We start from the raw sequence: 20,157 nt of genomic DNA, 5'->3' as shown, positions 1-20,157 counted from the left end.
TCATTAAAATATCTTTTAATCCTATTTTCCACAGTAAGACAAAACATATTGAGATAGATCAGCATTTTATTCGACAGAAGGTTGAAGACAAAGAGATTGAGCCTCATTTCATTCCTACAGAAGACCAGGTGGCAGATTTATTTATAAAGGGTTTGACGAAAAACAGATTTTGGTTCTTGAAGAACAAATTGTCCATGGTTCAAGACCATGCACAACTTGAGGGAGGATATTAAGTGTCGTGTAGTGTTGAACCCAGTTTGGGTCTGCATTGACGTGCTTATTGGGGCACGGATGTAATATTGTATTTTGTTGTAGGACAATCATGTCCATAAATGTATTACCTTGTAACCTAATACTTGAATACATTAAACCAGGTCACGATTACATTAAGTGAAAAGTCGTGAACCTGTGCAGCCCCAATGACTCTAAGTTTTCTTCTTCTCCTACCTTTCTTCTCTTTTTTTCCTCTGTTGAAGATCAAGTTTGATGCAAACTCATCTTCTAACAATTATATGTATTAATATATATATATATATGTATTATACTATAATACCTGATAGGGGTATTATAGTCTTTTCACAATTGTTTTAGTAAACAATTGTTTTTTTCTTTTTATTTATTTTCCACTTTCCTTTTTTATTTTTATTTTTATTTTTTTGTTTTGTTTATAATACACGCCCTTAAGAGGGCCCACAATAGAGTCGTTGGGGGCCCCAACGGTCATAAATTTGACCGTTGGAGGCTCCCAACGACTCTTTGGGAGCCCCCTTTTGGCCTCCCTTTTTCTTTTGTATAAATAGGGGTGAATCCCCTTGTATTTGTTAAGCCATAGTGCTCTCTCTCTCTCAATAAAGAGATTTTATATTTTAGTTTGTGCTTTTTTTAAAGCTTGTGTATGTATTGTCCCTTAGTGGACTTGGCTATTATCCCCTTTGTGTATTTGTCTATTGTTGGACATTGTGAATGCCTTTTTAGCATTCTTTATCTTTCCGCATACTTCGTTACAGTTACCAATATTGCAAAAGGTTTATACATAGTAATATGTGTCCGTGTGTGTGTTAGAGAGAGAGAGAGAGAGAATCTATTTTGGGGATCAATGCATGACACAATATAATGCACTTGGCTTGGGTTTGGGTAGTCATCATATTAGCCTCTAGGAGGCTTTTAACATTGTGACTTTCCACTTACTCACTGCAAGGTTGAACAAACCAGATACCTAAAAGCTAATTCTTTGGCATTGTTATAGAGTAATTTGGACCATTGGTTAGTGGCTTGATGAAACCCTTAGAAAACATGAACTACTGGATGTTGTTAGAATCTAGACATATAGAAAATATTAACAGGTTCACAAAATTTTCTGCCCCTAAAGTGTGTTGGTTTTGTATACGAATAGTTAACACTAAGGGTAATTCATTTTATAAAAGGTTACTAATCTTTCATTTCTACCTTGAAAATTCAAGGAACTTTTTAGATGCATTGTTTAGGATTTTATTAAAATGCCCTTGTTAGTGGCAAGTAACAGTTTGACAGAAATACAAGCAAAAAAATGTACTGTAACTTGTTGACGTCCAGTAAAGACCATGGAAACCAATGTGTGTGTGCATTTTGAAATCAATTAACAAGAAAAAACATGGAATATACTTCTAATATAGCAAGATAATGTCAGATTAAAAAAGAAGAAAAAAAACTTGCCTTACAGCATGTCCAAGGATATATGAACATATTGTTCTTCGTGTGTTTCCATATGTTGCATCCAGGATACTCATGAAATGATTCTGTGTAGCAAAAGTGTTCTGTTACTATATCATAGACAATGGAGAAAAATGAAAATGAAAATGTAATTAATCAAAAATGGAACCACAATCAGATCCTAAGTTCAAATTCCCAATTAACTGCAAAACAATGTTATCCTCATAATGTGAAGGAACTTCAGGTTCGATGATGGAAATTAAAAGTGCAAAGTACAGTACCCTGCAAGGACGTCATATGGTGAGTCAGCATACAGCCTGACTTGACATTCATTGAAAGCACGCACACACTCACACACACACACATAGACAAGATCGCCCGCCCGCACACACACACAGAGCATGCAAGCAGAGGTACACACTAACACAGAGGTGGACCACAACTTGGGTAACTTTGTAACGCGCCAAAATCCCGAACTTGTAATCTTTTAGGAAAAATTTAAATGTTTTGCAATCAATCCTTTTTCAGAGTTTAAAATAGCAATTCAGCAGAAAACTAGTATTTGAAATAACAAGTCAATGGAGCTTACAGGCGAACTTGCCTTTAAACAATAGATTTGTATCTTCATATAAGCAGTGACAACACGTAGATTCACAAGTTTTTGATAATTAAAGTTTATACAAAAGAGGAATTTCAAAAGAAACCCTTATGCAAAATTACAAAACGTGCTCAGCAACGAAACGTCAGAAAAAGAGTGGGATCTTGATATCATCACGTCATCACGCCATCGCCTGTCGAACTGACCTAATCATCACCTATACCCCATAAAACGGGTCATACTTATAAAAATCTGGTAGGTGCATAGATATCAAAATTCAGAACAAGTTTGTGATGTGCAGTTCAGAATAAGTAAAATGAGCATGATAATCTTGTTTCGATATTAACTGTCTTGAAGGTACACACAGAAGAAACGTAGAAACAACTGAGACTACCCGAGGGTTTATTATTTTATGTATTTTGATACTCCAAGCAACTAAATGAGTCTGCACCTAAAGGGACGGCCAATGACTGTAACGACCCCAATCCATACCCTTTAAAAATGCGAAATATTTTTTTTTCAATGCGGAAACCTTCCCAGAGATCCGGGGTCCTCACAGTTCCAATTTTCATTGGATGGCCAAACCACCACAAACGAACTTGCAACCATCCTCCATAAGAACCAACTAAAACTCTTTTATTAATGAATCAATAAGAGTCTCATACACAACTCAAAAGTGAAGTAACAACTGCAAAACTTAAAAAGAACTAAAAGAAGCAAAAATATAGTCACTATGTCCCCTGCTGAAGCTGACAAGCTCAAGTATGACTCTCATCCATCCTCAGTAGTCAGTCCAGTCTCACTGTTCACCATGTCCTGTGAAAAACCAACAAAGTAAGGTGTCAGAACCGAAATTCTGAGCACAGCTACTTCTAAAGAAACCAGGTGAGACAAAGAACATGGATAAGATTTCATGCAATGATTTGAGTGAGTGCAGATATAAAATTTGCAGCATTCAAATATCCATACCTACCAACAATTACATATGCTCACCAGTCAAGAACAGTAAAGCAGTATCATATATCAAGAACTAAATAACCAAACCTTGCAACATGATTTCAAGAAGTAAATCATATGCTACCACCAAATCATGTCATGATATAGAGAATGATTCATACATGCATGATCTAATGCATAACAGGAAAAATGCATGATTATGTGCAATGCATGATTTCTTCTGTTATCTTTCATTTAAGTTTCATCTTTCCATATGCATGCCCTATTAAATGCACGCAGCTTTAAGTTCCTCTTTTTAATTACAGTTGCCCGCGGATACGCCAAACAGGTACAATCCCCGAGGTCAAGTAGGTTCACAGTATAGCTTAGCACACAATTTGTATTTTATTACTGGGTTCCAACTTAGCCCTCGACCGAATCACCTTCGGAACATTAGACCTCCACATCTAATGTCGGGGACACAAGGGACATCCCACGCCCACATGTGCCACTTCCTTGGTACCAAAAACAACAGTTGTGTCAAACACACTACTCCCGGGTAAAGTAGCGGACTCTCCCTAAAACCGTGGCTAAGAGAAAGAACCTCAATATTGGGTTCAGAGGACAAAATTTTAGCACACGGAGTTTTTGTATCCTCACAGTCTCCCCAAGACCGGATATCTAAGATTCTCATACTCCAGATGAGATATCCCAGAATGTATATTACACTGTTCTTATTCATTATATTTTTATTAAAGTTAATTCTTTAAGTTTGCAACACCATCTGCAAAAGTAAAGTGAAAACCCGCATCCTCCCTTGCGGGGACCCTTACGGAACTCCAGCCCGTATAATCAACTAGAACAGTGTAGTAATGTGCCAAACCATCTTATGTGGTTCAAGTGATGCAGTTAAAAACATATGTGAAAGGAAACTATACCCACGGCTCTCCAGGCTGATGATGGTCCATTTAGGCCATCGATGCAGCACATAATAAAACCAAAGTAGTGTTTCATTCATAACACTAGGCCAAAGTGACAAAAGCATGTGTTCAACATCCATGTGCAAGTGCTTTCATGTATTCACTTAACGCACTCGCATTCATCCAAAATTTCATAAGTACATAAGAATAATTGTGCATGATTATACATGCCAATACACTTCGATCCCATATATGCACATGCACTTGAAACCAAATCATACATGATAATTAAACATGTCCCATAATGTAGATACATGAAACCTTCCATTCATAGCATGAGTTATCATTCACACACATGCACATAAACCGGATCTAGAAATTTATATTTAAGGTCCGCACGCATTCCTATCATGTATGCACCTCCACTAACAAACTTTGCAATAACAGAACAATACATTCAAGAGAAGGTATCTCAAATATTCATAATTAGGGAAAAGTAAACGATCTGGTGTAACCTAATACAAAAACCAATAGTCAATGTTACTTTAATCAATTGAAGTCAATTCCTACTGTTTCAAGAAAATCAGAGTTGTGAAAGAAATTCATAATGGTGCAATAAAAATCAATATGGCGAAAGCAGGCCATACTGTTGTAATACAGTTCAACTGTGTCTAATCAGAGGATAACAGGGTATACTAGTATAAGGGGTGTGATAATCAGAATGTCACAGGGTATACAATTCTATTAACTGGTCAGCATACACCAAGGTATTCAATTGACACAAACTGTTTAGAGGCATGCTGTTAACATTAAAAGAGTATTCAATTAACACTAATTGTTCATAACATAATAGTGTAGACAATTAACACTAACTGATATTTATCTTAGCAAGTATACTTCTACTGATTACTCAATTTTTGAACCTAACACTATACATGATTAGGTCACAGATGGTCATTCCTTTGCATTAAGAGTTTACAACCCATTGAGTAATTGCATAAACAGGTAGTACAAAGTTCAAATGTGCAGATTCAATGTTTTTCATATTAAACCTATATTCGGTATATACATATTAAAGCTCTTTGTGCTATAAAGTGAAAACAAAATGTGAAACATGCACCAAGCAACAAGGAACTTGTCGTTCATACTGTCTTGCACCAGCCTAGGGCATGGCCAAGATTCCCCTCTGACTATGTTTCACAAATGAAGAAGACAGTTGCAAGATAAAAATGTTTTCTGCAAACAATATGATATACTTGCCCCTTTTCTGAAATGGGCAGTAAAATCCCAGACACATTTCATCTAGTGCACTTACTAACTCCTACAACTGACTCTATCGTTCATCTTGAATCCACAATGGGCCAATTCATGAAAATTCTGAAAAAGAAAGTCGTAGAGTATGCTTGCATGCAAAAATCTCAAGAAATGACATTTCTTTCATAACTTTTCTTCAAGAGTGCAGGCAACGACTTCTGTCATTGAACTCAATAATGCAAACCTTTTTTTTTTCAATAGTCTAACAGAGAAACTTTTGGATACAGAATTTCCAAGAAATAGAGATTTTAGCATAACAACATGCTGAAAATAAAAGTTACATAGAAATCCCAACAGATCCTACATTATAATCGAAAATCCCCAAAAAGGAATTTTGAACAACAACACAAGGCATACTTGAAATCGAGATTTATGTAAAAGCACAAACACCTTACTGCCAAAGGTTCACGGTTTGGGGCTCCCCAAGCACTTAAACCCCAAATCCTCCCCTCATGGTGGATTTCCAGCAACCATTCAAGCGAAATAACAAAAATAAAACCCCCAAAACAAAATTTTTGTTTTGCTACTCACGGTAACCCCACACACACACGGAATCGAACCACCCGTCAGGAAAAATCCGAAACCCCAAAATCATAGATTTGGGGTTTTAGGTTTAGGGTTGACAGAAACCCCAAATCCTCCCCTCAAACCCACACATGGAATCGAACCCCTGTTCGATCCCTCACCCCGATTCCAAGAAGACCCATACCTTTTTGAAGATTTCTCGTTGGCTTTCCGGCGATCGAAGGCTGGAGACGCATAGGCAGGGCCGCGGCTGACACTCCTTGCTGCTGCCGTGACAGAGAGTACTCGTTGTGGCCTGTGGTGGCTGTTGGTTGCCGCAGTTCGTCGGCGACTTCCTTTCCTCCAGCGCGCGCACACAGAGAGAGAGAGACGGGGGAAGAGAGAGATAGAGAGAGAGACCGAGTGAAGAGGGCGATACCCCCTCTCCACTCCGCCCTTTATCGGCCCCAAGCCCCCTCCCTTGCCGAGGGGCGCGGGGTCGGTTACGCCCTGCGTACCCCCCCCCCCCCTTGCCCCCTTTCTTGTTTCTGTTATGACTTTATCGGGCAACCCTTATCGGGTTGCCCCTTTTCTTTAAAAAGCTTTTTACAGAGGGTGCGGCTCGGGTCTGGACCCGAGACCCGTAACCCGACCCTAAATGATATGGATCCACAAGTTGGATCCAAATGGATCCAACTGTGGATCCTCGAATTAATTTTATAATTAAAATTTTGTCTATTTAGTATTATTAATGTTATTAAATCATGGTTGATATCATGTATTCCTAATTACCCCTTTATGGGTCCTAGATCCGAAATGTGGACCTAGGCCCAATTTACATATTTTAAAATATTTTGTAACATAAACAAAAAAATTTGGTAGCAAAAATTTTCGGCTTTTATAATGACCGAGTGTAATGTCGCGTATTTTAAAACTTTGTTAAATTTAAGATTCTCAAAAATTTGGCAAAGTCTGAGAGAAAAATAGTTTGAACCTCGATATTAGACCGATGTGTTTGAGTCTGGGCTTGGCCCAGGTCTCATCAACTAGGTCTAAACGAGCTCATCGAAATGTGAGAAAAAATTTTATTTTCGACTTTTATATTCAAGCGAAATTCAGGTTATGTTCGGGCAAACTTCAGAAGCGAAATTCGAGTTATGTATTGTTAGATGTGTCTCAAAATTTTGAGCGTAACGATATTTTATTTTCCTCGATTCGGGCTACTGTTGGCCCGAAAATCATATTTTTTTTTAAAATTGAGCAATTTGTCAATTCGGATCCGAACTTAGATCGGACCAGATCTGATGGATTTGATCCAAATTGATATGGATTTGGACTCTATACAAGACCCATATTAATCTAGATTTGATCCAGCTTAAGACCCATTTGGATACTTTAGATAAATTTGGATCTTGAATTCGGGTCCAAATCTATGCCGGATGATTTGTTTAACTTTGAATTCGTCAAAAACCTTTAAATTGAGGTTTATTAATGTTAAGAAGCCTTCTAAGTTAATGTGGTAATTTTTGGAAGCTTTCAAAATTTTATTTAATATTTAACCTTAAATAATTAATTAATTAATTTAATGTAATTCCGAAAATTTATTTTGAGGTTTGCTTAGGACTCTAAGTAGAGCCCTTAAACCCATATAAAAGCACTTAAGAAGTGTCCTAGTTCAATAAAATAACTTTTGGAAGCTTCTAGATATTTATTTATTAATAAATAATAATTAATTAATTCTGAGATTTATTTTTTTGAATGTTTAGGACTCTTTATAGAGCCCTTGTTCATGCCTTAGAAGCTTTAAGAAAGACTTTTAAAAACACTTAACTTTGAAAAGTCAACACTTGAAGAGTTTCGAAAAATTCGGGAAAGTAGGTGACCGTGAGAGAGAAGAGAGTTTCAACGGGGGCTACACTCTCTTCTCCAGCCCATCTAGAGCTCTATAAATAGATCATAAAAAAGAGAGAGAAAAAGAAAGGGAAGAAAGAAAAGAGAGAAAAAAAGCGAAGGACAGAAAAGGAGGGGAAGAAGAAGAAGAGGAGGAGATTCCATGCGAGGGAGGTGGTGTCGCATCGGGGTGGCTCAGAGAAAGTGTTAGGGAGAGGTGAGGTACCGGGGGTTACTCGGGCTTCGGGTGTTTCTTAAAAAGAAACACCCTCGTGGGGGGTTTAAATAGAACACGAGGGGGTGTGTTGGCCCAGATCCGGTGGGATCCAACCTGGATCCAAAACACTTTTTTTTTGTAAAAACCAAGGGTCTCACAAACTTTCCACATTTAGATGCAGATAATAAATAACATAAGCTACTACAGAAAGACATAGGTTAACAACAAGCCATATGCCAGCCTCTTTCATTTTAAATCATTAACTAGACAACCGATCAACACAAACAAATACAAGCAACTATAGCAAGAAATAAACAGTCTCTCTCAGGTTTTAATTAATACCATAATGGCTTTATACTGTAATTTAATACCTCCTACCATCATGGACTAACTACATCTCTTACGACCAGCATTCAAAAGACTTTCTATTACATATGCAAAAAGCATTATCCATGATGGCTGAGAGTTATTTAACCTTATTCATTTTCACATTTCAATCGACTTCAATGTGCTTGTTTTGTCATGCCACAGTTATTAATTTCACAAACCACATGCCAGCTACCAATTTTATCAAACATAAAAGTCTCAGAATGATTGATTCGAAAAGAGAAGTTGTTTGAGAAATGTAGCACAAAGGAGACCTAAATTTTGTGCTTCCAGTAAAAAGGATGGCATTTGCTCAGTCAAACTAGGTCTAAAATCAACCAATAGTGGTAGTAAGGGTATCTTAGCAAAAGGGCATGGCAAAGCCGGTTCTTAGTAGACGGAATGGTGCCCTAAATATGCTACCAACACCACTGGCTTATACTATGTTAAGATTCAACTATCAACAAGATATACAAATATGCATGCCAATAACAAATCTTGAAAGGGAACATGAAACAAAACATAGAGGTTCAAATTCAAGAAATGTCCACGGACCTGTTGAGACCATCTTGAGCATGTCTTGCACAAGTTTGTGTCCCTAAAGATGGTCCCATTGTGATTTGTGTCAAACTTGGTGCCATGCCATGTCAAGAAGGGACAGTCACAGACAGGCTAGGTGGAGTAGCTATGTCACAGAGTAATCCAAAGTGAACATCTTGGCCTTCGTATCAATCCCTTCACATGGCACTTGTTATAAAATCGGGCGAATTTCGGAAACGGGATTCAAAATATATGTTGTTGGATGTGCCTTGGAATCTCGAGTCAAACGATATTTTATTTGTCCCAATCCGAGCTACGGTTGGCCCGAAAATCATTATTTTTCAGAAAAAGACCGCCTCGACAGGCCGGGTCCGGATTTGGATTGGGTTGGATCTAAATCCATGTGATCCAAATTAATATGGATCTGGACTCAATCCAAGATCCATGTTAATTGGGAAATTATCCAATCCAGGATCCAAATGACTTTTGGATATCGATTTGGATCTCTAATTTGGATCCGGATCCAAATTTAGATCTAACTTTAATATAGCTGTAAATTTGAATTACAAGTTAAAAACAAAGTAAATTTAAAGTTGAAAAACTCCTAGAGGGATAAGGCAACCTCTGGGAGCTTCTGGATAATTACTCATTAATAAATAATTAAATTATTATTAAATAAATATTAATTCCGAATTTCAAAACTTACCTTATGGCTAATATCTGGAAGAATCTACCTTGATCTTAAAGCAAGGAGAGAAAAAGGTAAGCCATGGTAAAAGAGAAGGGAAAAGATTTGAAGTTTGAAAAGTTACCAAAGGGAAGTCAGAGTGAAAATAGGGAAAGTGGAAAAAGGTGGAGATAGAGTGGAAACTCTATCGGCCCCTAAAGCAAGAAACCCTAGAGGGGTGTCACCTCTAGGGCCTCTCATATTTTAAAAAAGAAAGAAAAAAAGATAGAGGGGCGTAGGAGAGAGAGAGAGGAAGAGAGAGAGGGAGAGAGAGAGGAAGAGATAGAGAAAGAGAAAGGAAAAACGTGAGAAGAGGAAGAAGACCTCTTCCCCTCCGTGAAAGCGAAACCATTTGGGTTCTCTCCAAATCTCGAAAAGAGGTACGGGTTATGTCTTTCATTTCATCTAGGAAGAGAAGACCTAAACTCGATTTAGGTGGTATTTCTTCGAGAGGATCACAAATCTGATCGGTTTTCCATTTGCAAAATGTGAAAAACAGCATGTGTATAATGATTTAATTTATTTCAAATTTATACTCTGATTTTCGTAAGTTATCATGCGTGATTTCGGATTTTTGACCTATGCGTATATGGATACACGAAAGATTTATGCTTTTGCATCATAAATTTTGAGTACATGTATGCAAATACATAATACAAAGGTACTTGTACCTGGACAAGTCTGTTCAGCGAATCATCGGCCATATCGAGACCGATCTGGTCCGTCCCAATCATGGACAGATCGGGACAGATAGGACAGATCAGAACCCCTATTTTTGCTATCCATTTTGGACGGTGGACAGATCTGATCAGACCCGAAGGGATACTAGATGCTGGAAAAAAAAAACTCAGATTTGATTCGGGTGTGTCCTGTGGTATGGGACAGACTAGACTGATGAGACAGACGGGACAAACTTGTCCCAGTGTACCCACTGTCAAGTCCAGACAGATCTGGAGAGACTTGGTCTGTCGGATTCTTTTGCCCGGACAGACAGGACAGGTCTGTCCCAGTGCACCTGATGATAGGTCTGTCCCAGTGCACCTGATGACAGGTTTGGACAGATTTGTCCACTGCAGAGGTGGACAGATCTGTACAGATCTGTACAGGTCTGTAACGAGAAATTATTGACCGCAATGTTAATCTTTTGTTTAAAAAAAATAATAATATTTATTTAGATATGTGGGACAGAACGAACGACCATCCAATCACAGCCTGAACAGTCTGTTGTCCGATCCCAGACAACTGTCCAATGCAAGGCTGGAACTGTCCTTGTGAAGAAAAGAAGATAATGGGTACACAGATATATATATATATATAGGGAGTGGCACTCCAGCCGACTGTCGGTAGGGGCCAGCTTCCTGTCAAACAAACGAAAAGTATTTTCACATGAATACAAAATTTGCACATGAATGCATAATGTTCACATGCACACAGAAATTGCACTTGGATGCATAATTTACATATGAATGCAAATTTTCACATAAATGCAAAGTTTGCATATGAATGTTGAATTTCACATGAATGTAGAATTTCACATAAGTGCAGAATTACACATGAGGGCAGAATTATTTACATAGTTGCTTGTGTTATGCTTATGCTGAAATTTTAATGTACGTATTTATGAAGGACTGACTATTCAAAGCCTTTAAATGTCATTACATAGTCATATAGCAAATACATGCAGAACTTGATAGTGGTATACTTTCTCATATGCATATTGGTATACGTGTTTGCATGGTGAGTTGAAATAACTCTTGAAAGGGTTCATATGTAACATCATTGTTATGACTTTTGTGCTTGAATGCATTTGATGATCAAAAGTGGATCATCGTAGGCTGTAAGAACCTTAAGCAGAGTTGCTCCTTATTTAATTGTTCATATGCATCAAAAATACATATCGACTAAATGGCTTATGACGAATTACATTGTTGTATAGGGAAGCGGGCCATGGTACCGCAATGAGCTTTCACAGGTTAACTTGCGAAGCAAATGTTTAGTATTTGCATGTTGAATTGCAAAACAAGGAAATGAAATAAATCATGATGAAAAGATAAACATTAAAACAGTGTAATTAATGTTTTCCTGGATGTCCCTGCTTCTGTGAGGGATTCCTGGACTACGGTTTTGGGGATACCGTGAGGATACAACTCTGTGTGCGTTTGAGACCCTGAACCCAACTAGGTGGTTCACTTCCCGATCAGGATTTTAAGAAGATTTTGTCACTTTACTTGGGGGTGGTGTGTAGGACACCGCTGTTGTTATTGGTATACCAGGAAAGTGGCATTAGTGGATGTTGATTTTCCTAATGTCCCGACATTAGATGTTGAATTCTAATGTTCCGATAGAGGGTGCTGAATTCTGAAGTCGGTCGAGGGCCAAGTAGGAAACCCAGTAAGAAAATACAAATTGTGTGTTAAATTACAACTGGGGATTCAACTTAACATCGGGAATTTTGTACCCGTTATGTGTATCCACGGGTTTATGATGATAAAAAGAGGAACAAAATGATGTCATTAATAAGGACATACATGCAAGAAGAAAACCATGATAATAACTTAATAAGATTGTGAAAGTATTTTCAACAAGATACTTTAGTCGATAACGCAATAACCTTGAGAATAAATGTGTGAACATACACACACCAAGAACACTTGGAACACTTGTGCACAATAAGCATAACACACGGAATCACAAATGTGCAAATGCACTCATAATATTCATAAACAACTAAAGAGGTTTGGCTATAATCCCAAAACCCTTAAGAAAATACAAGAGGAACTGCCCCATATTTATAGGGCTTTTAGGAGGCCTTGGGAGGGGCTCCACATAGTCGTTGGAGTCCCTCCAACGGTCACAAATGTGACCACTGGAGGGGCCAACGACTAGTGGGTTGGGCCCCTCTCAATGCAAGTACAATGCATTAAATGGAAAAAAAGGAAAAAGAAAAAGGAAAAAGAAAAAAGGAAAAAATACAAACCATATTCACGAAAGTGAATATGTGTAAAATACCTAAACTACCCTTAGCAATATATATATTTTATATATATAATAGGTAGATACGTATACATACGTAATATATGTATATGTATCACCTTATATATATAAAATATATATACGAAATTACAACATATTTTAACACCCCCGCTCAAACTTAGGGCAAGATGACCGATAGTTTGCCAAGAAAGAAGTTGAACCGCGGAGCGCACAAGGCTTTAGTAAAGAAGTCTGCCAACTGATATTCGGACGTGACATAAGGAAGATCAATGACTCCTTTGAGATATGCTTCACGAACTTAGTGACAGTCCATTTCGATGTGTTTAGTCCGCTCATGAAAGGTGTGATTTTTCGCAATGTAGATTGCACTCTTGTTGTCACAACAAAGCTTAGTGGGTCTTTCTATTGTAATCCCCATGTCTTCTAGCAATTGATGAATCCAAACAATCTCCATGGTAGTAGTTGTCATGGCACGATATTCAGCTTCTGTGGAGGAGAGTGACACATTTTGTTGCTTCTCCACGAAAATTAGTGAGTCTCCTAAGAATACACAAAAACCAGTGGTGGAGTGACGGTTATTTGGGTAACCTCCCCAATCGGAGTCAGTATAAGCAATCAATTTTTAAGTCAGAAGAAAAGGACAGAAAAACTCTCTTATTTAGAGTACCCTTTATGTATCTTACGACCCGTAAGATGACACTCATGTGAACGGATGTAGGCGCATGCTGGAACTGACTTGCAGTATGGACTGCATGGGATATATTTCGTCTGGTAATACTCAGATACATCAATGATCCTACAAGCTGTCTGTAGGGTGTAGGATGCAAAAGGGAAACCCCATCATCAATTTTCATCTTTGCTCCTACTACCGCAGGAGTTTCACAAAGCTTCTCATCTGTAATACCTGACCTGTCAATGATCTCAGAAGCAAGCTTAGTTTGAGATAAGAAATATCCTCTAAGAGAGTATGCTACTTCAATTCCCAAAAACAACGTTAGAAAACCCAAGTCAGACATTTCAAATTTTATCTTTTAAGATAGATTTTATACTTTTAACCCCGTTAGATTCACTCCCAGTGATGAGCATGTCATCAACATACAAAAGTAAAATTACAATCCCTGCATTGGATTTTCTAACAAATAGAGCAGTGTCAGTAAAACAAGAGGAAAAACCATTCTCAATCATAACAGAGTTAAATCTATCATACCAAGCCTTGGGGGCTTGTTTTAGGCCATAGAGTGCTTTTTGAAGGCGAAGCACCTTCCCCTTAGGAGTCTCCATTCCAGGAGGAGCATCCATATAAACTTCTTCGCTTAAATCGCCATTTAAAAAGGCATTTTTAACATCCATTTGATAGATGTTCCATTTGTTGATAGAGGCAACGGTTATAAGGCATCGGACAATGACATACGAGCTACAGGAGCAAAAGTTTCATCATAGTCAATAACATATTTTTGACTATATCATTTTGCAACCAAGCGAGCTTTATACCTTTCAAGGGATCCATCACTTTTAGTTTTTACTTTAAAAACCCATCTGCGCCCTATTGTTTTCTTGCCTTAAGGAAGATTTTGAAACTCCCAAGTTTTGGCTCTTCTCAGAGCCTCAAGTTCATTGTCCATTGCATTAATCCATTCAGGGCACTTTCGTGCTTCTTCAAAACTTATAGGTTCTATATAGGAGTGGATTGCACTAAGGCAGGCTCTATATCTTGGTAAAAAAAAGTCATAGGAAATGAACCTAGAAGGAGGCCTTCTACTTCTTTCGGTTCTACGAGGGATTACTTCATTCTGAGAGACACTGAGACTGGCATCATTATATCTGTCAAGAGCACTCCTAAAGTTGTTTTGATCTCTATGAGTATAGGTAATAGGGTCTCTAGGTATTTCATCAATATGTTGATGTGACGAAGGAGGCAAGGAGATGTTTTCCTCGGTTTCAAATTCATTTGGGTTACTTTGATCTGACTCATTATCACTAGTATCATCGTCTTTATTCAGTAAATCAAATAAAAAGGAATAATCCACATTTTCATTATGAGGGTCACAACGTTCGAATTCACTAAGATTTTTCAAAAAACTCACATTTCTGGAAATATACAATTTATCACTTTTGGTATCATAACAACGAAACCCCTTTTGGGTTTCAGAATAGCCAAGAAAGGCACAAGGAATGGCTTTAGGAGAAAGTTTGTTATTCTTATCAGTAAGAACAAAACATTTACACCCAAAGACCCTTAACCTGCTATAATCAGGTTCCTTATCGTACAGTTTTTCAAAGGGAGAAATTTTGTTTAAATTTTTCGATGAGAGTCTGTTTATGAGATAGACAGAAGTAAGAGTTGCCTCAACCCAGAGATTTTTTGGAATGTTTTGAGAAATGAGTAAAGTCCTAGTTGTTTCAATGATGTGCCTGTGCTTTCGTTCGGCTAACCCATTTTGTTGTGGGGTTTTCGGACAAGATTTTTGGTGAAGAATACCAAAATTTTCAAGATAACTTTTAAATTCATTTGAGAGGTATTCTCCTCCAGAGTCGGACCTAAAGATTTTTAAACATTCATTGAATTGATTTGAAATCATCATGTGAAAACTTTTAAAAGTTGAGAAAACTTCATGTTTATGTTTAAGAAAATAAATCCAACAAAACCTAGTGTAGTCATCCACAAAGATCACATAATATGAAAATCCTCCTTTTGACATTACCGGAGCCGGTCCCCATACATCGGAATGGACAATTTCAAATGGTTTTGTTGTAAACATGGATCTTTGAGGAAAAGGCAAACATTTCATTTTCCCAATACATTCATTACACAAAAAGTCACTTTTACAAAGATGTATAACAAAAGGCAAATAGGAGATTTTAACAATATTGGGATGACCCAATCTCTTATGCCATACATGAATATCTTTGTTTTGGACGACGTTGCAAAATTGACTCTTGGGAACTTGAAGAAAATCTACGTAGTAGAGGTCTCCTCTTCTAGAGCCTTCCCCAATCAATCTCCCGGACTGGCGATCCTGTATCCAACATTTATTAGAAGAGAATTTTATATCGCAACCATGGTCCGAGAGTTGGGAGACGGAAAAAAGATTTAAGTTAAGGTTTGGAATAAAACGAATTTTTGGAACAAAGAAGTCTTGTTTTTCAAAATTACCTATTCCTTTAATCTCAAGAGATGTTCCGTCCGCGGTTGAGACAAAGGATGGAAAAGAATTTTTAGAAAAATTTGAAAGAGAGCAAGAGCTAGGGGTCATGTGAAAGGATGCCCCGGAATCTAAAAGCCAAGATGTCTTACTGGGGGAAGAAGATGACATAGCGGCTCCGGAAGTACCTCCCTTGAGAAGAGGTTGTAGAGCTTCTACGATTTGTTGAAGAGAAAGAGACTCACTTGATGAAGAAGGTCGTTCTTCTACTTGGGATGCCATAGCCGTTGCAATCAATTTCTTCCATTTAGGACACATAGGTTTGATATGTCCGAGTTCTTTACAATAGTAGCAATTCAATTTGCTATAGTCTCTTTTGCCATACCGATCATTTCCTCCTTGACCTTGATTCTTGAAATGAGGAGGTCTATAGGTCTTCAATGTTATTTCCCGGTCTTGACACGACATTAGCCATTTTACCATCTTCTTGAGTAGAGGAAGTAACAAGAATGCTAGGATTATTTTTACCAATCCCCATACGGGTTTCTTCACCACTAAGCTTGGTGGTAACATCTTCAAGTGAGGGGGATGAGAAAGCGGAGAGAAGAGAGGACCGAACTTGTTCAAATTCGGGTCTAAGGCCATTTAGAAAATTGAAGAACCGGTCTTCCTCAAGTTGTTTGTGCCTTAATTCGATTGCCTCTCCACTCCATTTAGGTTCAAGAATTGCGAGCTCATCCCAAATAGAGGATAATTCGGCAAAGTACTCCCGAATGGTCATGTCATTTTGTTGGAGGGTCAAAGCCCTCTTTTGGAGAAAGTACTTGTGGGATAGATTCTCTTGAGGTGTACATTTTCTCAAGATATACCCAAGCTTCGGAAGCCTTTTTAAATTTGATGATATTGGCGTTTATCTTGGTCTCAACGGATGAGAAAATCCAAGATAAGATCTTCAAGTTCTTTATTTCCCAATTATCATGTTTTTTAGAATACTCTTCAAGGGCCTTTTGTCTTTCATCCCCTTCAAGGATCTTAATATCCCCTCCTTCAATAACGGTAATTTTGGGTTCCGGTTCCGGTATGGATCCATGAATGTAACCCCAAAGCCTCTTTCCTTTAATATGGGCTTCCATATTACCGGCCCAAACATGATAGTTTGAGTCATTAAGCTTAAACCCAAGAGAGAAATGGGAGTCTTTTTCGTCCATTAGAGAGGAAAGAAGACAAGGAATAATACGTACCTCAATTACTTTTCGTGTCTTTCTTGACAAGAGAGGCTCCTAAAATATTGCTCGAAGAAGGTGATCCTCTTTGATTTCAAAAAACTTGAAGGCACGCTTTTCGAGGAATGCAAGAGAGGGCGAATCGCAATTCTTCTTTTTCAACCTGGCTCTGATACCATGTGAAAGTATCTTCAACAAGATACTTTAGTCGATAACGCAATAAGCATGAGAATAAATGTGTGAACATACACACACCAAGAACACTTGGAACACTTGTGCACAACAAGCACAACACACGGAATCACAAATGTGCAAATGCACTCATAAGATTCATAAACAACTAAAGAGGTTGGGCTATAATCCCAAAACCCTTAAGAAAATACAAGAGGAGCTGCCCCATATTTATAGGGCTTTTAGGAGGCCTTGAGAGGGGCTCCACATAGTCGTTGGAGCCCCTCCAACGGTCACAAATGTGACCGTTGGAGGGGCCAACGACTAGTGGGTTGGACCCCTCCCAATGCAAGTACAATGCATTAAATGGAAAAAAAGGAAAAAGAAAAAGGAAAAAGAAAAAAGGGAAAAATACAAACCATATTCACGAAAGTGAATATGTGTAAAATACCTAAACTACCCTTACCTAAGCTACCCTTAGCAATATATATATTTTATATATATATATAATAGGTAGATACATATACATATGTAATATATGTATATGTATCACCTTATATATATAAAATATATATATGAAATTACAACATATTTTAACAAAGATATCCATGAATGTGCATTAAATCCCTGTATTTTACTGTTTCACATTAGACCATGCATATGTGTTGCTTTCAGGAATATGATATCTCCTATTTCATAACTATTATTCTTAGAATGCATAAGTGATTTAGTGAAGCATGAAATAGTTGTATATTTCTTTAAGAAAATATTGCTAGAATCTAATTTAGGTTCTTTCTACTTATTTGAATTGATAGAGGAATTCGTACGCAGGAGTTCATATTCTGACACCTTGTTTCTGTTATTTTTTTCCGTAGCCTCGGAGACCCAGTGATGAGACTTGTAACTTCAGAGAGATTACGAGGGTTACATGACTGTTGGGCAATGTTTTGTTGGAACAGAGGGCCTCTACTTTTGGGACTCATTATTTTAATATCGTTATTGTTCATTTTCTTAGTCTTTATACCTTTTAACATTATTTGAAAAAAAAAGTTTCTTTGAATTCAGAGATGGTAGTGTACGATCCCTTGTGGTTTTGGTGTGATTATGACTGTAAAGGCCCACGTGTTTCTAAGAATATTCTGCAGCGTTTTCAAAAAAAATCATCACATTTAACAGGCATGAGTTGTGGTCGTTACAACTTTGGTATCAGAGCACACCACAAAATCTTAAACTTTACCATTTTTTTGTATTGAATGTTCCTTTTTGGTAAGTGAGCCCTATCCAAACTGTCAGCAAGTCAAGCCTCGTACTCTAGAGCAGTCTCCATCATTGGTAAGGCTATTTAGTATTGTTAAGAATGTTTAAAGTGTGTGATAACATGCTAGTACAACTGAATGTGAATTTCTTTTCGGTGTATAGTAGGAATGATAATATGCTATATTGATGTCATTATATTTGAGAACAGTCCTAAGAGGGTAGGATCGATCAGAGTATGACCTTAAATAAAATTCTTCATGTTGTAGATGTATCAACGGACGAGAGCCTCGACTTCGGCCATCGCCATTGTCGCTCCCGTTGACTGGTAGGAGCAAATGGACTTCATGATGAATGCCCTCCATACTTTGATCGAGAGCATGGCTACTCACGTGCAGGCGGTGCCAACACCTATTTGCATGCATCGTGTCGAGGTTGTTACGAAATCCGACCATGTGACATATGAGAAATTCCTGAAGTTGGATCCACCAACTTTTTTGGGGAAGGCTGACCCAGAGGCCACGGAGAGCTGGGTCGAAGAGACGGAGTGAGCATTCGACATCCTGCCTTTTCTCGAGGACAGAAAGACCGCGTTTGGCACGTACCGTCTGAAAGGCGATGCCAAGAAATGGTGGGACACCCTGCAAAGGGTGAAGTACAGTAGAGAGGAGGTGATCCCCTAGGAGGTTTTCAAGGAAGAATTTCTGAACCCTTATTTTCCCTCCTATGCACGGGAGCAGATGCAGCAAAAGTTTCTTAAGTTGATATAGGGGAACATGAGCCTGGTAGACTACACCACCAAGTTCAGGAGCTAGGAGCATTATTGTTCAAGCTTGTTCGCTGATGACAAGGCGAGGGCTGTAATGAAATGGTGGTCTTCAACAAATGCACAAATAACTCACAAACAAGTGTCTATTGGAGACACTACAAGCATGACCCTTGAAAGGGTATAAAAGGAAGAACACTTGAAAAATAAATAATACTTTATTCATAAACAAAATGCTTAAGAAGCATAGTTATTTACATTGAAGGGGTTCACCCCTATATATACAAAAAAGTGGGAGAGAGGAGAGCTCATTTTGAGCTCTCCAAAAAAGACGTTGGATTCCAACGTCTCTTAATATAGCTGTTGGACTACAGTCCAACAGCATTTATTATTATAGCTGTTGGACTGTAGTCCAACAGCATTTATTATAGCTGTTGGACTACAGTCCAACAGCTATTTGCACAGTCAAGTTCCAATCAAATATCTAGTTTCTATTGAACTAGATGCTAAAAGAAGAAAATAAAGAAAAATAATAAAAGAAAATAATAAAAGAAAATATAATAATATTAAATAATATATATATATATATATTAGAGATTACATTTTAACACTCCCCCTCAAACTTACGGTACAATGAGCGAAAGTTTGTCTAAGAGGAAGTGAAATCTGGGAGCAGCGAGAGGCTTGGTGAAGAAGTCTGCTAATTGATATTCTGATGTAACATATGGCAGATCAATGGTTCCATGTAAGTATTCCTCTCTGACATAGTGACAGTCCATCTCAATGTGTTTAGTGCGCTCATGGAATGTCCGGTTGGTTGCAATGTAGATCGCACTTTTGTTGTCACAGCACATCTTTGAAGCTTGCGTTGCTTTAGCTCCCATATCCGCTAGCAATCGTCTGAG

The 20,157-nt window shown here is 37.9% G+C and overlaps 1 protein-coding gene across 1 annotated transcript in view; it reads right to left on the bottom strand.

Annotated features, from left to right (window-relative positions):
* Positions 1-1,667: 1,667 nt before the first annotated feature.
* Positions 1,668-20,157, bottom strand: part of LOC149834137 (uncharacterized) — an 87,102-nt gene continuing 68,612 nt past the window's right edge. The window contains exon 13 of the mRNA XM_090011241.1: positions 1,668-1,775. Coding sequence (XP_089867367.1) covers positions 1,668-1,775 — 108 coding nt within the window. The remainder of the gene's footprint in view (positions 1,776-20,157) is intronic.

This window comes from Nuphar pumila, chromosome 6, assembly GCF_984573655.1.
Source record: "Nuphar pumila chromosome 6, dmNupPumi1.hap1.1, whole genome shotgun sequence".
Lineage (NCBI taxonomy): Eukaryota > Viridiplantae > Streptophyta > Magnoliopsida > Nymphaeales > Nymphaeaceae > Nuphar > Nuphar pumila.
This window is presented reverse-complemented; position numbering and strand designations above follow the sequence as displayed.